The 20299-nt window shown below is 41.1% G+C and overlaps 1 protein-coding gene across 1 annotated transcript in view; it reads left to right on the forward strand.

Moving 5' to 3' along the window:
- The first annotated feature begins 76 nt into the window (after nt 1-76).
- Nucleotides 77-20299, forward strand: part of mtnr1c (melatonin receptor 1C) — a 37043-nt gene continuing 16820 nt past the window's right edge. The window contains exon 1 of the mRNA XM_023842817.2: nt 77-371. Coding sequence (XP_023698585.1) covers nt 77-371 — 295 coding nt within the window. The remainder of the gene's footprint in view (nt 372-20299) is intronic.

Genomic DNA, 20299 nt, shown 5'->3' on the forward strand with positions numbered 1-20299 from the left:
CACCGGAATAGCACGCAAAGCGCCGCTGCACTTCAGCAGATACCAGGTATTTGCGCGCCTTAATGGCAAAAGTTGAATGTTTTCAGCCTCAATCCAGTTGCACGTTGAATACATGCATTTTGTTTTGAAAAGGTTTCCATTTTTGCGGAAGAGGAGTATCATAATAGTGATTATGGAGTTTGAGGTTAACGTGAGCTGCATTGATTGTTTGCCATACGGAGCGAATAGAAGCAGCCTGGCACTTCCGACCTCCTCGGCGGGAGTGACGACAGCGCTGGCCAGCGTGCTGATATTCACCATAGTCGTTGACATCCTCGGCAACTTACTTGTTATTTTAACCGTATTTAGAAACAAGAAACTCAGGAATGCAGGTAAGGTGATATTTTAATATTTAACCTCGGTGTCCTTTCTTTATATCTCATTTTTAAGGCACGTTGGTCTTTAATTTTTAGCACCTCTTTTCTTTGGTAAAAATGCTACTATTTTTAGACTTGATGAATATTTTAAAACTCTTTACATTTAACAACGTAACCGAAACAATCATAAAACACCCGTCATATGCTGTTTTATCGCAACAATCAGGGTATTTTAATTTTCAGACCATTTAAAATACAACTAGCATGAACAGAAGTATACTATGCATGAAAATATATACCTATTTAGTTTTTAACGGTGTTTGCAAAGTTCTCAGCCATGCAATATGCACCAGCAGTCCGTGGCTTTGGGTTACGTCACAGTGGCTCAATAGTTGTCTATTCCTACTCAACTGAATCGAAAGTGACGTTATACCCCTGAAATATTTTGCAGTAATGTATGTCTTCCCATGCACAGGAATGACTTTTCTTGTATATATTTTGCAGAATATTAAAATAAAACAAAATCAAGCAATCGGCAGATGATTTAAAAATTTAAGCGTTTTTCTCTTATTGGCATTCTCATACGTTCAGGATATTTTCTTTACATGCCGTTTCTTCAATAAGCGCACAATAAACGACACAGCAGCAGTTTACTTTTTAGAAAAAAGCTTAAAAAGCCCAAGTAACATAATAATAATAATAATAATAATAATAATAATAATAATAATAATAATTGATACTTTTATTGATCCCCGTGGGGAAAATTTCTTTACGGCTCCCTCACCACTCTTAAAGCACTCTTAAACAGAGCTGCAGTGGCATTAAAAATTGGTTCTGGACTTTGTAGTCCCCCCACGATAATATTTACATTTTTTGCCGGTGTTCTGACCAGTTGAACTACCTATCGAGACGTACTATCGAGCCTTTTGGCGCATGTGCAGTTCCACCGTCTTGGCATTAGGGTTAGGTTTTAGGGGTTTGGGTTAGGGTTAGGATAAGGGTTTTAGGGGGTTTGGGGGTTTAGGGTTAGGGTTAGGGTAAGAGTTATGGTTAGGGCTATCGATTAGCACTACGGTAGGATAACTCGACAAAGTAGCTCATTTCGACAGAACACCGGCCCACGTACCCATCGGCCAACCGGGAAAAATCCCATGGGAGTGAAAATCACCTGCAGATATAAACGCGTCCCCGAAGTGTGACTGTGCTACCGAAATAGTGACATACACTAACAAATAAATAATTCACTTATCGATTTATCATGGCATATTACGTTTAGTTTCACTGTTCCACAGTTATGAAGTAAAGAAGAAAAAAAAACAAGAATATATATATTTTAAAAGTTTTACCAACAAGTGTGCAACATGCATAGCCGTTTTAATAATCCAGGTACATATTAAGTTCTGCATTTACATAAATAACAGACGTTGCTATATGGAGTGCTCTCGATATGAAATTTCCTATAGTGATGAATATTTTTCTCTGAATGTCTCGAGTCCCGAAGAGTTAATACTTTTGGGAGCCACTGTTTATTTTGTACTTAACCCTTTCCAAGCAAACCACATGCAGCGTTATGCTGAATATACGCCACGAAAGTCCTACACAATTTATCCCACGCTATTTCTTCTGCTGCCTTCTCCAGGATTTTCCTCAGTCCTGTGTTAAGTAAGCTATTAAAGCAGACTGCATGGAAAGTGGTTTTGACGTTGAATCGACCTTTTCATGACAGCAGCATTGTCAAGTTTGTGGATTCACCCTAAACTGAGATCATCACAGAATTATGATATTAAGTTTTTCTTGAAAGCCATACCAAGCTTTTGAAATTTGCTATCAACAAAATTTGAGCCTCTGAATGTTTTGAATTTTGAGTTTGAGGTTTAACTTCGGAAGCTGTATTTACCCTTGTGTAGCTTATATGGTATGGAACTGTTTCATGTATTCATTGAATTGCATGTTCCACATGATTTGAAAGGGATTTAAAACTACTGGCAGTATTAGTCACCTTGCCCATTCTAACTGTTATGATGGAGCGAAGGAGAAACAAGCCAGTCGTTAGGTTTACAGATGGGGTTTTATTGCAAGGTATCAATGCAGGTACAGAAAAACAAAGGACTGCAAGGGGTCAAACTAGGAACCCAGGAGGAATGACAGGGAGATCTTACGGTTAACCAGACATAGGGGTATGGTATTGAACAAAAGGACTATGACACACTGACTCACAACAGAGCAAGACTAACCATCACTGAGAGGCACACTAACATTATCAGTGCTGGAGCTGAGGAACTGAACATGAATGGGTGACTGTAAAGAGGAGTAATGAAGGCTAACGAGAGACAGGTGCTTGTGATTAGGATATTAAGGGACCTCTGCTGGCCAAACAGGAGCACAACAGAACAGATCATGACTGTCAGTCATTTCAGATGAATGAAAATGGAAAATATGTATTATTATGTGTATTAAATGTGTATCTCAGATGTTTAAAATTGCACCAGTCATAATTAGGCAGAGTCGGTGTGTGTTCAGACTTGTGTGGTTTAGCTGGGTGGCACCACAGTGTGGTAAAATCGTAATACTTGTGTCAAAAGCTGCAATGAGAACTTCATCTGGGTATATAGCAGGGTTGGGTGACTGAAATATTAAACATTAACATTGGAGATTGCTATTGGGATAAGCTGTGCTCTGTTCCCCCCCCCCCCCCCCCCCATAGACAACCACAGAACAAATCACTGTGTCTATCAGCTGATCCTCACTGCTTATTCCCTAAATGAAATCTCGTAGCTCCACTGTCATATGCTTGCGGTGAAACAGTAAGTTACTACACACACACTGAGGGATTTTATTTATGATGCTGGTGTCACACAATCTACAACAAAGTCTTTCTGTGTTTTATTTGGGTTCTTTGTCTTTTCTACCACGTCAGACTCGGCTGTTGTGATTATTTTAAGATCATTTGATTTATAGGTTCATTTCCCATGGGAAATTATTTTGTGTTTTTCCGGCTATTAGTGATCATTATACAGTTATCCTTTTGTATATACTTAGCAAAAATATATTCTTTCAATATTTAGTAAAAAATATCAGTGGTCTAAGGGTTGGTACAAAGCATACCAATTTAGTCTTGCTTGCATAGACAAATCATTTCCATTCACATTTTCATGGTATGATAAAGCTTTTTAATGCTTTATGCAGCACATGTACATATGGATACATATATCCTGCTTTCCTTTAACAATTTTTTACATTGGACTTGACATAAATTAAGCCACTTAAAATAAATTAGAATGGAATGTCAAATAATAACAGATTACCTTATTCCTAAAGAGAAAGAGTTCACTTTTCTGAAGAATTTTCCAAACAAGCTGTGTTAAGGCTTTTATTATCCCAATTCCATTCATTTTAGCAATTGATAACATGCAATTACATTAATAAGTTATTCATCTATACATTATACATACAATTGCTTAACCAGTACAGGGTCCCACATCCATCTTCCAGTTGCTTATCCAGTACAGGGTCCCACATCCATCTTCCAGTTGCTTATCCAGTACAGGGTCCCACATCCATCTTCCAGTTGCTTATCCAGTACAGGGTCCCACATCCATCTTCCAGTTGCTTATCCAGTACAGGGTCCCACATCCATCTTCCAGTTGCTTATCCAGTACAGGGTCCCACATCCATCTTCCAGTTGCTTATCCAGTACAGGGTCCCACATCCATCTTCCAGTTGCTTATCCAGTACAGGGTCCCACATCCATCTTCCAGTTGCTTATCCAGTACAGGGTCCCACATCCATCTTCCAGTTGCTTATCCAGTACAGGGTCTCACATCCATCTTCCAGTTGCTTATCCAGTACAGGGTCCCACATCCATCTTCCAGTTGCTTATCCAGTACAGGGTCCCACATCCATCTTCCAGTTGCTTATCCAGTACAGGGTCCCACATCCATCTTCCAGTTGCTTATCCAGTACAGGGTCTCACATCCATCTTCCAGTTGCTTATCCAGTACAGGGTCTCACATCCATCTTCCAGTTGCTTATCCAGTACAGGGTCCCACATCCATCTTCCAGTTGCTTATCCAGTACAGGGTCCCACATCCATCTTCCAGTTGCTTATCCAGTACAGGGTCCCACATCCATCTTCCAGTTGCTTATCCAGTACAGGGTCTCACATCCATCTTCCAGTTGCTTATCCAGTACAGGGTCCCACATCCATCTTCCAGTTGCTTATCCCGTACAGGTTCCCATAGGGGGCCTGGAGTTTATCCCAGACAGCATAGGGCACCAGATGGGCTGTATCCTGAATGGGGATCACAGGACAGTATCAACAGTTATGATGTAGGGAACCCATATTGTTTTGATTCACGTGCAATGTTACTTTACAACACAACACTCACTGGGTGAATGCTTATCCACTGGGCGAATTATTGCATTCCATCTGAACTTGAGCGTCTTGCAGTTCAGGATTGAGGTTCACAACTAGACTTGGGCGATATCTACTTTTTCATACCATCATATCTTCAAGACATTCCATCCTGGTATACAGTATATGATGGTATTACAAAAAAACAACTTGTCGAAGAATTAAAAAGCCACCCTTTGTCTATTGACACTAACGTCACTGCCTGATCTGGGGGACCTGCTGTATCTGCAGCCGCATGCGCAGTAGGTTTCACGTTTCAGGCTCCAATAGTCTCACGGCACATTTTGTTTTTGTGGCATTAATCTATGCAGGCGTGTTATTCTTTGACATTATTTTTTTACCTAGCTATTGTCGATGCTGATGCCATGGACTACAATACATCGGCTCAATATCAGTTTCATAGGAAGAGGAGGGTCTGTATTTTTGATAGCATTAAAGATAATACCTTCGGGATTTCTAATACTGTCGTACCACCCAGACCTATTCACAGCCTAAAATCCACCATCCAGATCTGGGGATGTAATCGCAGGCTGGTGCATCTGCGCATTTTATTCGCAGCCAGTGAAAAACACTGTCACTTTGGGACAAACTATAGACTGTGATACTGTTTTAAATTTAATGGACAAATACATTCCGCAGAGCTACTTTTCACCCTAAACTGTATCCTGTTGTGAGTCTGAAAATGTCTGATATCGGTGGATTTGCACCTTTAGCCAAGTCATTTGTCTGCCTCCAAAATAAAACCTCATGACACCTAAAAGTTGCTGAGGAAAACAGATGTTCTCTCCTGGGCACAACTGTTTATATGGTTCGAATACTTCTTCTGTTAATTTACCTCTAAAATCACCTTTAATGCTGTTAAGCTAAAGCCTTAGAACAAAATGGCAATTAGTGACAAAGTGATAAAGCTCATGATAAAGAAGAGCTATCTTTACAAGAATTTTGCCCCGTGTTATCCGTTTAATAAAAAAAATACTTTGGAAGCCATTAATGGATGTTTTGAAAATCAGCATTTACAGTGAAACCATTAAAACCTAACAAGAGTTTATTAATATAAAATATTGAGCTGTGCCCATAATCACATGCAATATTGACGTAAAGCTCAAGTATGAAGCCCAGTGAATAGCCTGAAGACAATGTTCAAGCCAAGGCCAGTTTCTTATTTTCTATTCAGCAGAAATGCACATCCCTCGTAAGAAACATAACTTTTTTTTTTGCGTAACTTGTCAGTCGATTGGGTTGCGTTATTTGGAAAGGGGAGTCATGTTGATACACATGTTCAGAAACGCCAGAGGAGTTTGGAGTTTGCGTCTGATTCTCGCCAACTTGCCAGTAATGAGCTTAGCTTCACATCTTGAAGTTTAATCATGGAGCTCGTCTAAACTACCACCAGATGCTCTCAACATTATGTGTCTCTTCTGCTTTACCTCTGCTAACCTGGATCACCTTATTTTTTTGTTTTTGTTTTTTTCAGTCTGCAGTACACAATTATATGCTCCTGCTTGTTTTGTTTTAACTTATTTAACTTAATGCTGCTATTCATTTTGAGGCTGCCTTTAGTTTGTGTTCAATTTTATGTTATCTGGTGTCTTGTTTTTTTTTTTTTCGTCATTGTTAGGACTTTTGTTAATGAGCAGAGAGTAGCAAAACCAGAGAGTGTTTCATTGTACTGAATGTATAATAACAATAAATGGAACTCAGTCACTGAAAAAAGAATGGTAGTATTTTCCTTTCAAACGTTGTATTTTCTTTGTTAGATACATTTGTCCAAAGCGATGTATAATTGGGCCAACCAGTTCTTGGAGTAATTGGGGGGAAGATCCTTGCTTAAGGACCCAATGGTGAAATCACTCTGCCGACCACAGAATTCGAACTGGTGACCTTCTGATCTTGGGCGCAGACTCCTAACCCACAGAGCAGCCTCAGGTATATGACTAATTGCAGTCAGGTAAAACTGAATGTGTGCTCTCCCCGGTAATTAGACATACTGTTAAATAATTTGCTTACATTATGACATTTAAATTTGTTAGGTTGATGGTAAATATGCAGGTGATGAGCAGATGTTTGTGAAAACTTGCATCGGTTGCATAATTGTATATATATGCGAGCCATGATGACAGACAAAGGCAGAGATGATCAGTGGGTGTGACTGAAGAGTGTCTCCAAGCCTCTGGGAAAAGCTGAGCACAGCCGGACTGTGTTTGTTAAAGAGACAGAACATTTTCATACGCTCCGTTTTCATTTATTGTTGGAGAGTTGATGCATTTTTTTATGTAAGATCAGCATACGTTTATCACTGCCAGATTCTTCTTTGCATGAAAATGATTAGGAGGCCTTCTAAATTGTTATGATGTGAAAGCAGAACCATACCTTTCACGTGTGATAAAGGCTGTGTTTGTTATACAAATCTCTTAATCGTGTGATCAACTGTTTTCCATTAATATTGCTTTCCTTGGATTTGATAATGGAATGGAAGTCAGCTTACAACATTCTGGGTTTTATGCCGCTTGATTTTTTTTCCATCTTTGAGTTATTTGGCTGCTAGACAGCTTTGTATTGTATTACATTGCAGATTTTAGATTCAAGGAAGGACAGTTGCCCTGTACCACTGGTTTCAATTTTGTGCCTGCCTGGGTTCCTTTTATGGCTGCCATTTCACACCAGCAACCACAATGAATAGATATTCAAGGCATTCATGTGAATTTTCAGCCACATACCTCATCAGGACAACAGTTAGGAAGGTGGACAGATGGACATGAATGTTCAGACAAATTGGAGCATCTTTCTCAACCAAGGATAAAGGGTATTTTAATGGAATGTCACTGGTATGGCTACGCTAGCTTCTTATAATTCACATACAGTACATACAAATTTGTAAATAAATGCACTAAAGTACTCGAACACAAAATAATTACATCAAATAAATTAAATGGTTCAAGAAAGGCAGGAGTCTGGATATTACACTTGAAACAATTAACAATGCAAAGTATTTAAATTACTGGATAAAATAATTGAATTTTTTTATTGAACCCCATTGGGAAATTCTCTTTATGCCTTCCCCAACTTGCTCTTTGTAGGCAAGAGTAAGCTGGCTGTGAAGGGCAACCACCTGTTGTGGTGCCCAGGGAGCTGGGGGTTAAGGGCCTCGCTCAAGGGCCCACAGACGTGCCAAAGCAGGGTTCAAAGTGGAAACCTCTTATCACGGGCACACAGGCCTAACCCACTGAGCCACACGCTGCCCCTTTAAGGTTTCAACCAGCAATAATAAAATGAGCAGTACTAGGCAACAAATTACTAGATTTTCAAAATTACTAGAGACTCCAGGTAAGATGGAAAACTTACTGGACAGGAGCTCTCCAGGACCGGCATTGGAGACCCCTGTCCTATATCATTTACCAGACGGCAGTTGAGTGAACAAACTATCTCCATGCTCAACTGGGTTTGAATCAGAACTCCAATAACTCTCAATCAGACAGTGCTCTGTCCTCCTTAATGCTGAGCATATATTTCAGTTTGTTTACTAATAAGGAGGCATCAAATTATTATTATTATTATTATTATTGTTGTTGTTGTTGTTGTTGTTGTTGTGTTGTGTAAAAATGGATAAGATCATGGATAAGTTCATGGATAAGTTGCACTGATTCCGGTATGTTGCCTGTTTAATGTTAAGGCTATTAGCCAGCTAACTTTATTGCAGACAGCATCAATCTGCAGGCTCCAGTGCTCGAAGATAACTAATGTTAGCCTATCAACTGAAAAAATAAAGAGCCACTCGGCCTGTTTACCACAATCAGTCTGATGTTTTGGGGATGGTTTGCTGATGCCCATGGCTATGTATGCACGCTGAAGGACCTGTCATTGATTTACTTGCTCATAATCCCTGGCTGTGTTGTCAAGGAGTGAAGTGTGTGTGGGGGGGGGGGGGGTTAGTGGTTTCTGCCAGTTGTGTTGAAAGGGTCATCGTGGTGTGCTGATGTAAGCTAACACAGTAATAGTAATCGTAGTAAATCCTGTAACGTTTTGCTGTAAGTGCAGTAATGTATTGTTTTTACCGTGGTGTGCATGTGGTTACGTTGTGGCCTGATTGTGGATTATCGTGTGTGAACTGTCAGCTTTCCTTGTCTGTGCTGCTGCTAGTTGTCTCTGGCAGTGCACTGTGAATAATGGCAAACTTCTGCTTTTCTCATAAAATGACCAACTGCACAAATCCTGTTACACTGGTGTCAGAAGTGGGATACCAGGTCATCTATTTCATTAACAACCTGATTCAACAAGGTCAAGAAGCCAGGCTCTGAAGATGACACCAAAAGGAAGCAGCAGTGAACCAACGGGAACTCCGGGAACTGAGCATTGTGCCTTCCTGAGGCGACCTGATGGATGAAGCACTGGGGGTCTGCCTCAGGTCCATCACCGGTATGTGCATGCTGATGAAGGGAAGGAGGTAGCTCCCTGTCAGGTGTGACTCACAGACATCTGCAACTCCTACACCTAGAGCTGGACCTGCTGCACCAACTGGGGAGCGCATATTGATGTGCCCACAGCCATTTTGGTGCTGATATGGTGACCCTTCCACAAGATGGCAGCTGGAAGCAGTAGTGATGAACGCGTCAGTCAATTGTAGCCAATGGGACCACCATGCCCCCAACTGTTCTGGCAGTACCTGATGTGCAACCAGCCTCCTTGCAGTGCATGAAAAATGGTGTGATGACGGAACCTTCCTGGGAGTAGAGCAGCAGTAGCTGAGGCAGTAGAGCAGCGGCGTCGGTTGAGGACGTCTCCATGGCTTGAGACTACGAGTGCACCCCACCGTGCCTGTGCAACATCAAACTGGCAATTGAGATGCCCAGCCAGTCTGTCTTCAACCTCACTGATTGCTGCTGTTGATGCATCGGGCAGCAGAGCAGAAAATGCATGAGATGGCGACAGTGGGAGTCATTGAGCCTGCTGGCAGCACGGGCAGCCCTGATAAAGAAGAAGGATAGGTCGTGTCGACTTTGCACGGACTTCTAGTGTCTGAGTGCTGTGATTCTGAAGGACTCATACCTGCTGCCTAGGATCTATACCGTACTGGATCACATTGCCAGGTTTAAGTGGATCAACTCCTTAGACCTCTGGAGTGGCTGCAGACAAGTCAAACAGGCCCTGGATGTCCGACCAAAGACTACTTTCACCATTGGTCAAGGTCTGTGGCACTTCAGGGTTATGCTTTTCAGGTTTTGCAATGCCCCCGCCACCTTCAAGAGGTTGATGGGCAAGTGCCGGCCCACTTCCCATGAAGCCAGTTCAGTTTACTTGGGTGATCTGCTTGCCCATGCTGCTGTTGACCCCCAGAAGTGCTCCCTCCTGTGCCAGATGATGGAGTTCTGAGCGGTGAGGGCATGCTGGTAGACCCAGGGAAGATTGCTGTGGAGGAGTTCTTTTGCCACTTTCTTGTGACAGAGGAGCTGCATAGTGAACAAGGGGGTATCTTCCAAGTATTTGGTAAGGTCTTCAAGTGATTGGGCATTGTGAAGACCTGTACCAACCCGTTCACCCTCAAAGTGATGGGATGGTGGAGTGATTTAGTTGCAAGAGCAGCTCGCCATCCTAGTCACCCACAACCACCGCAACTGGATCCTGATTCTGTGGGCATACCAAGCAGGGGTGCAGGAGAGCCTCGCAGGGTAGCTGACTGATGGGAATAGGGAGAAAACATTGGTACTTTGGTAATTTTGTTTTAAAAAATTGCCAGATACATAATTATGGTACAAAATTGTAATTTGCAATATTTGTATTATTTTATTTAAGGCTGATGCCTTAAAAAGAGACTGTTTTCAGTGTTTGACACTGGTTTTAAAACCGATTTGCTAAATAGATATTACATTTACATGATTGTATAAGCAGGGGTTTTCTGAATTTCATAACTCAGCAAGGTAAGGTCCACTGCCCCTGATTATATTTTTATAGCAGGGGCATGAGGGATAGATTGCTTGGTGGGGTTTAAATGGTGTTTTGATCTGCCTGTTGAATACATGCCATGGTGTGCAATTAAAAAAAATCATTTGACATCCCTACTATGTATTATGTATATACTGTATTACATAATACAATGCCCACTCTTTTTTATTACCATCTGTTCATCTAGCCTTTTTGAAAGCATTGAAATTAAGGTTGCACTTGCTTTCAAGTAGTATTTTTGTTGAAAATGAATAATCTATGTATCACAAGTATGAGTGAAGGTTTGAGGTGAAACAGCAGCAAGTCACCAGTAATCTTGTTTAACCCATGTTTTCTATTCCTGGTCTTTGTGACCAGCTCGGTTCAATAGTTTATCTCTCATTGCTTTATTGGTAGTTAAGCATCTTTTGCACATGCAGTTTAGTTAATGGATTATTGCAATTATTGGTATCCGTATATCCATATTATTTGCTAATACCATTTACTACCTTATAGAGTTAATTAGTTTGATCTCAGTCACACCTGTGTCTTGTTATTCTATCGATACTTAAGCCAGCTCTGAGTTTGTCTCATTGCAAGATTGTTAGTCTAGTTCTACTTTTGATCTAATTTTCAACAAATTATGGCATGATTGGATATGCGATTAATTGCTAGATTAATCGCACTGATTATTGCAATTAATCGCAAGTAAGAAAATTAACCGTCTGACATTGCCCTAATTATACTATGTTAGTTTACTTGGATTATTGTATTATGGCATCTTTATTTTATAATATGTATTGTATTTAGTGTATTTTTCTCAAGGCTTTGTGGCAATGCTTATTCTATGTGATAGAATTTGAATTTAAGATGATATGCATAACACACAGAGAATTTTTTATCATGTAGCACATGAAAGCAAAATCCAGCCTTTCATCTCCTGTTGCTAAAATAAAACCGTTGAAGCCAATCAGGACATGTTGTTGTATCCCCTATAACCTAATAACCTTATAATGAAGCTGTGTTATGAGTCCTAAAACGAGTAGCCCAGTCACAGATGCTGAGCTGACGATGCAGCCCACGCTATTCCTCACTCTTCCTTTCGTGATCATTTCCAGCTGAGGTAACAAAATCGCCGGGCTAATTCAGTTATAAACATCATCAGCTGGAGTCATTCTCTTCACTGCAGAATGAGGCTCATTTGAAGTGTTTGTCAAGTTTTGTGGCACTTATAGGGCATTGAATAAGTAGCTATTCACCGGATTGAATTAAAAGACCTTAGCAGATATTGGAAGGATGTTTATAAAAAGAATTTCTCATAGAATATCATCTGACAAATGAGAGCAGTCAAGACTGACTGACTTAACTGTACAGAGCTACAAATAATTCTGTAATGAAAAAATATTCTCTCCTTTATATGCATGGATCAGACTTTGTATGTGTTCTTTGTGATGATTGGGAAGACGTCAGAAATATAAAAACACCATTGCACTTATCGTGGCTACCAAGGAAGCGAAGGTTGAAGGGCAGACTCTCATGATGCGGCTTAAATCCATACTCACAGTTGACATTTCTTTACAGAGCCAAGTTCCACTTCTTCAAGTTGACGCATCAAGCCTTTAAATACTGCTTTAAATGTTGCTTATAGGAATGGTTTTGGAGAACAAAAATTAACCTTTGCCTTAAATCCTCATATGGCAATAAAGCGACATACAGGTACAGCTTTAACGTCAAAGTGGAGGATAAAAAAATGCCAAAGGAAACACAAACAAACCATAACTTCCTTACAAGGCCTAAATTTTACCTGATGTTTATTATATAGCTGAACCTCCAGTATAACTAACTCAGCTGAGCATGAGCCTCTGATGGATCGGGGAGCCTTTTCACACTGTTACATGTCAGTCAGAAATATCAGTGTCCCCCCTGAAAGGCTTATTATGGGCTCTCTTCTCAGTCTGACCAATGATTCATGAATAAATTTGTGCAGAACATCTGTATATCTAAATACGAAAGCATCACTTGCAGATCCGAGTTCACAGGGAACACTGTCTTAGGTGTGTTATGCTAATGACTCAGTCATCGCTTACTCACCATTGGTTTAGTTAGTCGCCAAAATAATTAAGTAACTTGGATTGGAAGCGTGTGGCCCGTGGAGGAAGCTCCTGAGATATCCTCCACCAGTGACAGCAGGTGTCAGTCACTGATAATTGCTGCTCAGCGGCTTATAGAGTTACCTTTCAAATATGGCTTGATTTAAACCTGTGATATGGGGTAAACCATCTTATAGATTCTATGTGGTTGTTATGGACCATCGGGGGAATTCAGCACCCGCTGTATAAGCTCAGTGTCTGGTTGTGGCTGAGCTTTAGCGAAGTCTGTTACGCAGAATGAGCTGTACACTTGCTGTCTTCTTTGAAGCTACAGAATCTCTGTGGGCGCCTTAGTCAGAAGCTGTCAGTGAAACAGTGGTCTTCATCAGCCATGAGACTGGAGGCATAGTGGCACATTTTACTGAGACTCCAGAGCGGATGGGAATCTTGACTCCTGAACTGCAGCTCTGTCCAGTGGAGGGCCGTATCGTTAGAGGAGATTGGTGACGGCACTCGGTAGCACAATTCAGATTTGTGTGTACTTACAAAATGATTCCTTCCAGAACTTCCAGAAGCGTCTTCGGTGCTGTGGGAGTGGGATGGAGCAGGCATGTAAAGAGGTGGCCCATTATAACACAGTAGGATTTTAACGACGGCAACAGGAGGATCTAGTTTCCGATCTACCTCATATAGCTAGAAGAGAAGCCAGAGTTTTGTGAGTTTCCAATTTAATGTGGTTTACCAAAATAGATCAATATGGCAGTGTTTTTATATTCGTTTTTATAATTGAAGTTATTGCATGTGTACCCAGCAGTACAGGGTAATGTTGCCCCTAGAGTCTATTTCAGGAAGTGCAGTGGATGAGGTTGTGGACCCACTTATATTCACAACCAAACCCTAAGAGCAATTCACCTAACCACAGGAGGCAATCGGACTATGTGTTCAATAAATGCAATTAAAACACGAAGCTCTGTGCACGTAATAGAAGTTGTTCAGCACACAAATGAACCATTTCTTTAAATGGCTTGGAAAACCCATTCCCATTAATGGTGTAATTACCCCTCTTCCGCACAGAAATAGTAAAAGAACAGAGGTGCCACCCACACCATCACTACAGTGCCATTTCTGTTAAACTATCAGTTTGCAATTAGGACCTTATTCAGGGGAAGTATATTAGAGTGAACCCTTGTTTTCAACCAAGGACACATTTCAGGAGGAACAGAGTAATATCATGATAGGAACGTGAATTCATCTTATACATTTTGTTGTTGCACTCTCACATTGCATCTGGTGCATCCAAGGCAAAAAAGATGGAATTATTATTATAATAATTATGAGCTTGGTGTCCTTAATTGTTAATGCAGCCCCTGCAAATGGGTTCTCCTGGGTTAGAGGTTTTTGTGCCCGCTCACGTTTCAAAGAAACCACAGCTGAGCATAATGCCCCCTCCCCCCACCTATTAGGAAGATTAACACTCACCTACTGCTGCATAATGTGCAAAATGGCTTGCCCTCTGCCCTGTGAGACAGCACAAATGCTTCCAAAATTTATGACTGAAGCGTAATCACTTTGGATAAACTGCTTAATATGGATGCTTTTAAAAAATGTTATTCTTTTTTTGGGTGTTTCTGCCAGATAACACCCAGACTCTCTTTTTCCTCGGGAATCATTTAGCCGTTTTAATAGCCGCGTATAGCCTTCTGCTGGGGGAAATGGATGTCACGGCTAGTGGGGGCTGGCACTCGCGTCAGAAAACCGCCTTCTTGTTCTCCTGCCAAGGACGAAAAAGGGGGAAGAAAATAGCGTTTTCGTAAATCCTGATGGCTATTTAAGCCTTCACCCAAGTTTGCTTGCGTGTGTGAAACATTCGTCACTGCATGTGCTGCGTCTGTGCCACCTGCAGGTGAACGTCAGCATTCTACACTTAATGCCTTAATTCTCCTATATAACCCCTTAGAATGGCTGGCGTAATGCTATATCAATGCTATATTGTAAAAGGTGTTTGATATGCAGGTCACCCATATCACCCAGTAACACATTAAGGGCACCTTCCTATTACATTGACTATGCATTCATAGAACATTCAGTGCAGCTTCATAATGTCTTTATTATACATTCATATGCTTTCTACAATTGCAGCCGATCCTGTATATTGGGCCACATGTTCTCATCCACAACAACAGATATCTTCCTGTGCAATGCAGCGTGGAAAGAACCTCCTAGAATGTCTTATCCAGCCTCTAAAGGCGTCTGCTGTTATATCCCCACATGAAGCTTCCATGGCAGCAAGCAGTGCCATTTGTGTATGTGGGCTACGGTCATATACCTTACTCCTCCAAGCTCAGAAGAACTCTTCAGCTGGGTTGAGGAATGGGGAATATGGTGATAGGAATTCCATCAGCATCCTGGGGTGGTTGGCAAATACAGTTTTTCTCAGTTGCTTTGGTGTATTTCTCACAACAGACATAACATTTGCATAACAGCGAGTGCATTTCTCAAAACACTTAGTGCAAATGGCAAAATATCATGGATGACCAGCAAAAGCAGGTATCCTCTTCAAAATACTTAGTCCATGCCTCAAAAGCAAGTATTTATATCATTGAATATGTCAGTGCCATCAAAATCCCAAGTCCATGAATCATCGTCCACGGACATGGCAGCCAAAATGTAAAGTCATGTTATCAATATAAAATTGGCACAATGTAAACATTTTCTGACACAAAACATCTGAATGACAAGGGCAAGAAACATAAAAATAAAAAACACTGATTGCGGGAGATTGATTCAAGAAGTATATTTTATTGATTGCACTGGTATATGGTGACATACCAGGCACTGCGATTGCAGTCTAGCAAAAAAATGCATTTCAATGCTTTATGCATAACATATGAAATGAAACAAAAAACAATTACAAAATCAAAAAGGGGAACAATATATACAGACTGAAACTCTAAATGCTTTCTACAGTTGCAGGTGATCCTGTATATTGGGCCACATGTTCTCATCCACATCACAACGGATATCTTCCTGTGCAATGCAGCGTGGAAAGAACCTCCTAGAATGTCTTATCCAGCCTCTGCGGGAGCCTGCTGCTATATCCCCACACACAACTTCCATGGCAGCAAGCAGTGTCATTTGTGTATGTGGGTTACGGTCATATACCTTCCACCTCCAAGCTGAGAAGAACTCTTCAGTTGGGTTGAGGAATGGAGAATATGGTGGTAGGAGTTCCATCAGCATCCTGGGGCGGTTGGCAACCCATTCGCTGATTGGGTTGGAGTGATGGAAACTCACATTAGCACAAATGATCACATACTTTGGTACATTTTCCTGACCAATCTCCTTTTCAGGAATGAGATCCCTGTAGAGGGTGTTCAAGAAGGTCAGCAGATGTTGGGTGTTGTATGGCCCCACAAGAGGGATGCGAGTGTGGACCCCATTGTCCGAAATAGCCGCACACATGGTGATGTTCCCACCCCAAAACCTGCCATATCAACAGTAGCTCTCTGTCCAATCAGATTACACCCATGTCTCCTTCCTTTGGCCAAGTTGAAGCCAGTCTCATCCATGTATATGAAAATGGTGCAGGAATCATTAGTATTGTGAATACATATCAAAAAAGTTTTGTAGAAACCTTTAAAATACACTTGACAGCTAATGATATCTTGTTGAACACTTTTGACTGCAATGACTTACACAATGACAAAATGACAAGTTTGTCTGGAGTGTATGACTATGCAAAAGAGGGCTAGCACAATGCATTTTGATCATAATGACATAAGCAACCACTGATGTATGATATAGCTGAGAATTGCACATAAGCATCTGCCTGAGTGTACTAACGCAATTGCAAAATGACGAAAACAACCAGAAATTGCTGTTATGATGTGCACAACTGACTAGAGGTTGTGGGAATTGAACGAGCAGTTTTGAAAACCTCAATTCTGTTGTGAGAAATGCATCAAAGCAACTGAGAAAAACTGTATATTGATAACATGACTTTATATTTTGGCTGTCATGTCCGTGGACGATGATTCATGGACTTGGGATTTTGATGGGACTGACATGTTCAATGACATAAGTACTTGCTTTTGAGGCTTGGACTAAGGATTTTGAAGAGGTTGCCTGCTTTCGCTGGTCATCCATGATGCTTTGCCATTTGCACTAAGTGTTCTGAGAAATGCACTCGCTGTTATGCAAATGTTGTGAGAAATGCACCAAAGTCACTGAGAAAAACTGTAATACCAAACATCATGCAATTATAATGTTTGTTATTATCATATAATGTTTGTTATTAATGTATGTTAGGTTGTTAAGGTATGCTAGGATGTTAAGGTATGTTAGGATGTTAAGGTATGTTAGGATGTTAAGGTATGTTAGGATGTTAAGGTATGTTAGGATGTTAAGGTATGTTAGGATGTTAAGGTATGTTAGGATGTTAAGGTATGCTTACATGCTGCATGTGAATGGGTGGCATGGTGGCACAGTGGTTCGGTTCTCCTCCAAGGCTCCATGTGTGTGGAGTTTGCATGTTCTCCTTGTGTCGTAGTGGGATTTCCTCTGGGTTCCCCCCACTGTCCAAAAACATACTGAGGTTAATTGGAGTTTTTGCCTGTAGGTGTGCATGTGTGAGTGACTGGTGTGTGAGTGACTGGTGTGTGACTGTGCCCTGTGATGGGTTGGCACCCCATCCTGGGTTGATCCCTGCCTTGTGCCCATAGCCTCTGGGATAGGCTCCAGACTCCCTGCTACCCTGAATAGGACAAGCGGGTACAGAAAATGGATGGATTGATGGATGGATGGATGCTTGTGAATGTTCTATGAATGCATTATAAAGGCCTAATGAAGGTGCAATTAATGTAGTTAATGTATATTCTGGGAGGGAAGAATGTGTATTAATGTATGAATATGGACTGCCATATTGTCCTGGGTGCACTGTGCCCTGTGCATTCTGGGATAGACTTCACTCTCATTGCACTCTTTACTGGATGAGCAGTTATGGAAGATGGATGGATGTATATGTATATTTGTGGCTGTTCTGTATAAATGTGTAGGCATCCACCCACAGATTAGCTACAGCCACTTATGTAACCCCTGCCAGCTGACTGTGTAGTTATTTTGTCAGAATTTAAATTTTCATTCATCCTTTTCAAAGCAGTCTGTGCTCTGGAACGTCTGGGACTGTCTGACTTAAATCATGAAATAGCAACCACTCTGTCTTTGTCATCGCCGTCACGCAGGCGTATTATTTAACAGAAAACGTTTAAAACCGCGAACCGGAAGAGTAGATTGAAATTGGCACACGGGGCGTAATGTCAAGGCTCTCCTGACATTTGGGCGCCGAAATTTCAGAGATGATCTTTCATCTTTCACTGAAGTCTCCTATGAAAATTCATGAGGCAGGTTTTCCGACCAGCTTTATGCAACCGAGGCAAACTTAAGGTCTAATTTAAACCCTAAAAGGCCCAGCTATCATTGATGGTCCCATGTGCGTCGCGTACGGCATCGCGCCTCCATTCCACCTCCCATTTTTCCCAGTACACGATGTCCTGATGGAAGTTTCAGCAGTTTTGCCCCAACAGGCAGGTCCAGTCGATTCACTGAGAAGCCAAAAAACAGCAGTTTCCACACAGCACTACCATCTCTGCTGAGAACGCCTGTAAATCAGCCTTAATACGTGTTTTTGTCTTTCCATAAATCCCTTTAATTACCAGCTTATTGGTCCGCGTGACTAAAAAAACCATTTGCAGGAAGTATGTAGGTAAAGGAAGTGAGATTCATGCCGAGGAGCGGCGATGAATGAAGTAGGTGCAGATGTGAACATGAGTCATGAGCATCCACTGTCAGTTCTGGGTGGGTTGGGGGGTCGCTGTGTGCAAATTACCAGCCACATCAGGACCAGCCTGTATTATTTGTGCGTCCAGTGAAGCAAGGAACACAGAGAATTTAGATCAACGGAGGATATGTATACTTCATTAAACTGTCTGTAAATGTACTTATTCTACAAAATTTTGGCCTGTACAATTAAATGTAGTTACTGCTTTTGCATTTTTATATAAATGCATCTACTCTTTTTTTTTAATTCAGCCATTATGACTGATTATTTTCATTGCTCAGGGGCAGCAACAGCAGGAAGTGCAATTAACAACGAAGCCATGGTGGCTGAATGCTGCTGGTTCTGCTCTAGACGTCCCAATAACAGCTCTGCTTTAGTATAACTGAGAAAGGCTGGCTGAAATTCATCAGATACTGTAAATAAAACACTCATACAAAATTGTACCCTTTGAAATAAGGGTATGCCGGACCTCATAGTTCAAATACGCATAGATCAATATGCACCTGTAAAGCTCAGAACACAGAAAAATCTTATATGGTTTTCATAGATGATTGTCATCAGGAAATAACCCAGGATGGGGTGCCAACCCATTGCAGGGTGCATTCACACACCATCCGCGCGCACCTGCAGGTAATTAGGAATCCCCAATTAACCATGTCATGTTTTTGTACTGTGGGGGGGTACTGGATTACAAAACACTGAGTATTGTTTTAAAGTATAAAAATGTCATAAGAGTACAATGACTTCCAATCTAGTTTTTCCATTAATATTTCATTTCCATTGAAAGATGTTTATTTATTACACGCTGAAACAGTCTGTTTCAAGCCAACAGACTTGCATCTGTAGTCTTGCTTGGCAAACAGGTGTTCCTCTGCTCCAGTCACCAATTCTGGACAAACAACTGCTTTCTCAGTGTGGGTCCTTTAATGTTATTCTCTGAACATGATGAGTGCGAGAGAGAATGTGAGACTCAGCTGCTGCGTGGAATTTGAAGCTTGAATTTCCTTTCTGATGCAGGCCATTATTCACGCAAGCTTGCTTATTCTCCATTAAATTAGCAGATGTCATCTGCTTTGTTTTGGAAGCACTGTATGGGATATGGTGCAGGACTGCAGGAGAAAGCCTGTTGATGGCATTATCATTAACATGACAGGGATCGGGGGCAATCAGGTGCCATATAAGGTGTGCTGGGTAATTTTAATATGAATGTCAAACATTGAAGGTTACAATAAAGGCTAATGCATTTAACACTGCTCACTGAATCAGAGGACCTGGGCCCAACACACTGGGTTCCGTTTCTTGGACTGCTGTTCCATATATTTCCTGATTAATCTTAACCAACAGCTTCTAATAAAAGTGGAGGGTCTTGATCCAGAGAGAAGGAGATTGGAGCATTTGGTGTTTGTGACTCGTGTGTAGTGCTTGTATGTGCTGATTTTTTATTACAGCTGTGATTGTAGCGTTGCTTTCACTTATGTCCCTGTTTTTCTGTTAATAATACTAATACTTTGAACCACTGCTGTTTCACTCCTTCTTTCTGCCAGTATAACAGATCAGAACTTCTTTATATAGATTTGGGGCATATTAGAGAAGATCTAGCACACTGAAAAATATCATGGTGCTTGGAGGAGCAGAAAGAGAATCACCAGCAACAAGGTGAAGGAGCTCAATCATCATAAAAGCCGAA

The sequence above is a fragment of the Paramormyrops kingsleyae genome, chromosome 10, assembly GCF_048594095.1.
Source record: "Paramormyrops kingsleyae isolate MSU_618 chromosome 10, PKINGS_0.4, whole genome shotgun sequence".
NCBI classification, from domain to species: Eukaryota; Metazoa; Chordata; class Actinopteri; order Osteoglossiformes; family Mormyridae; genus Paramormyrops; species Paramormyrops kingsleyae.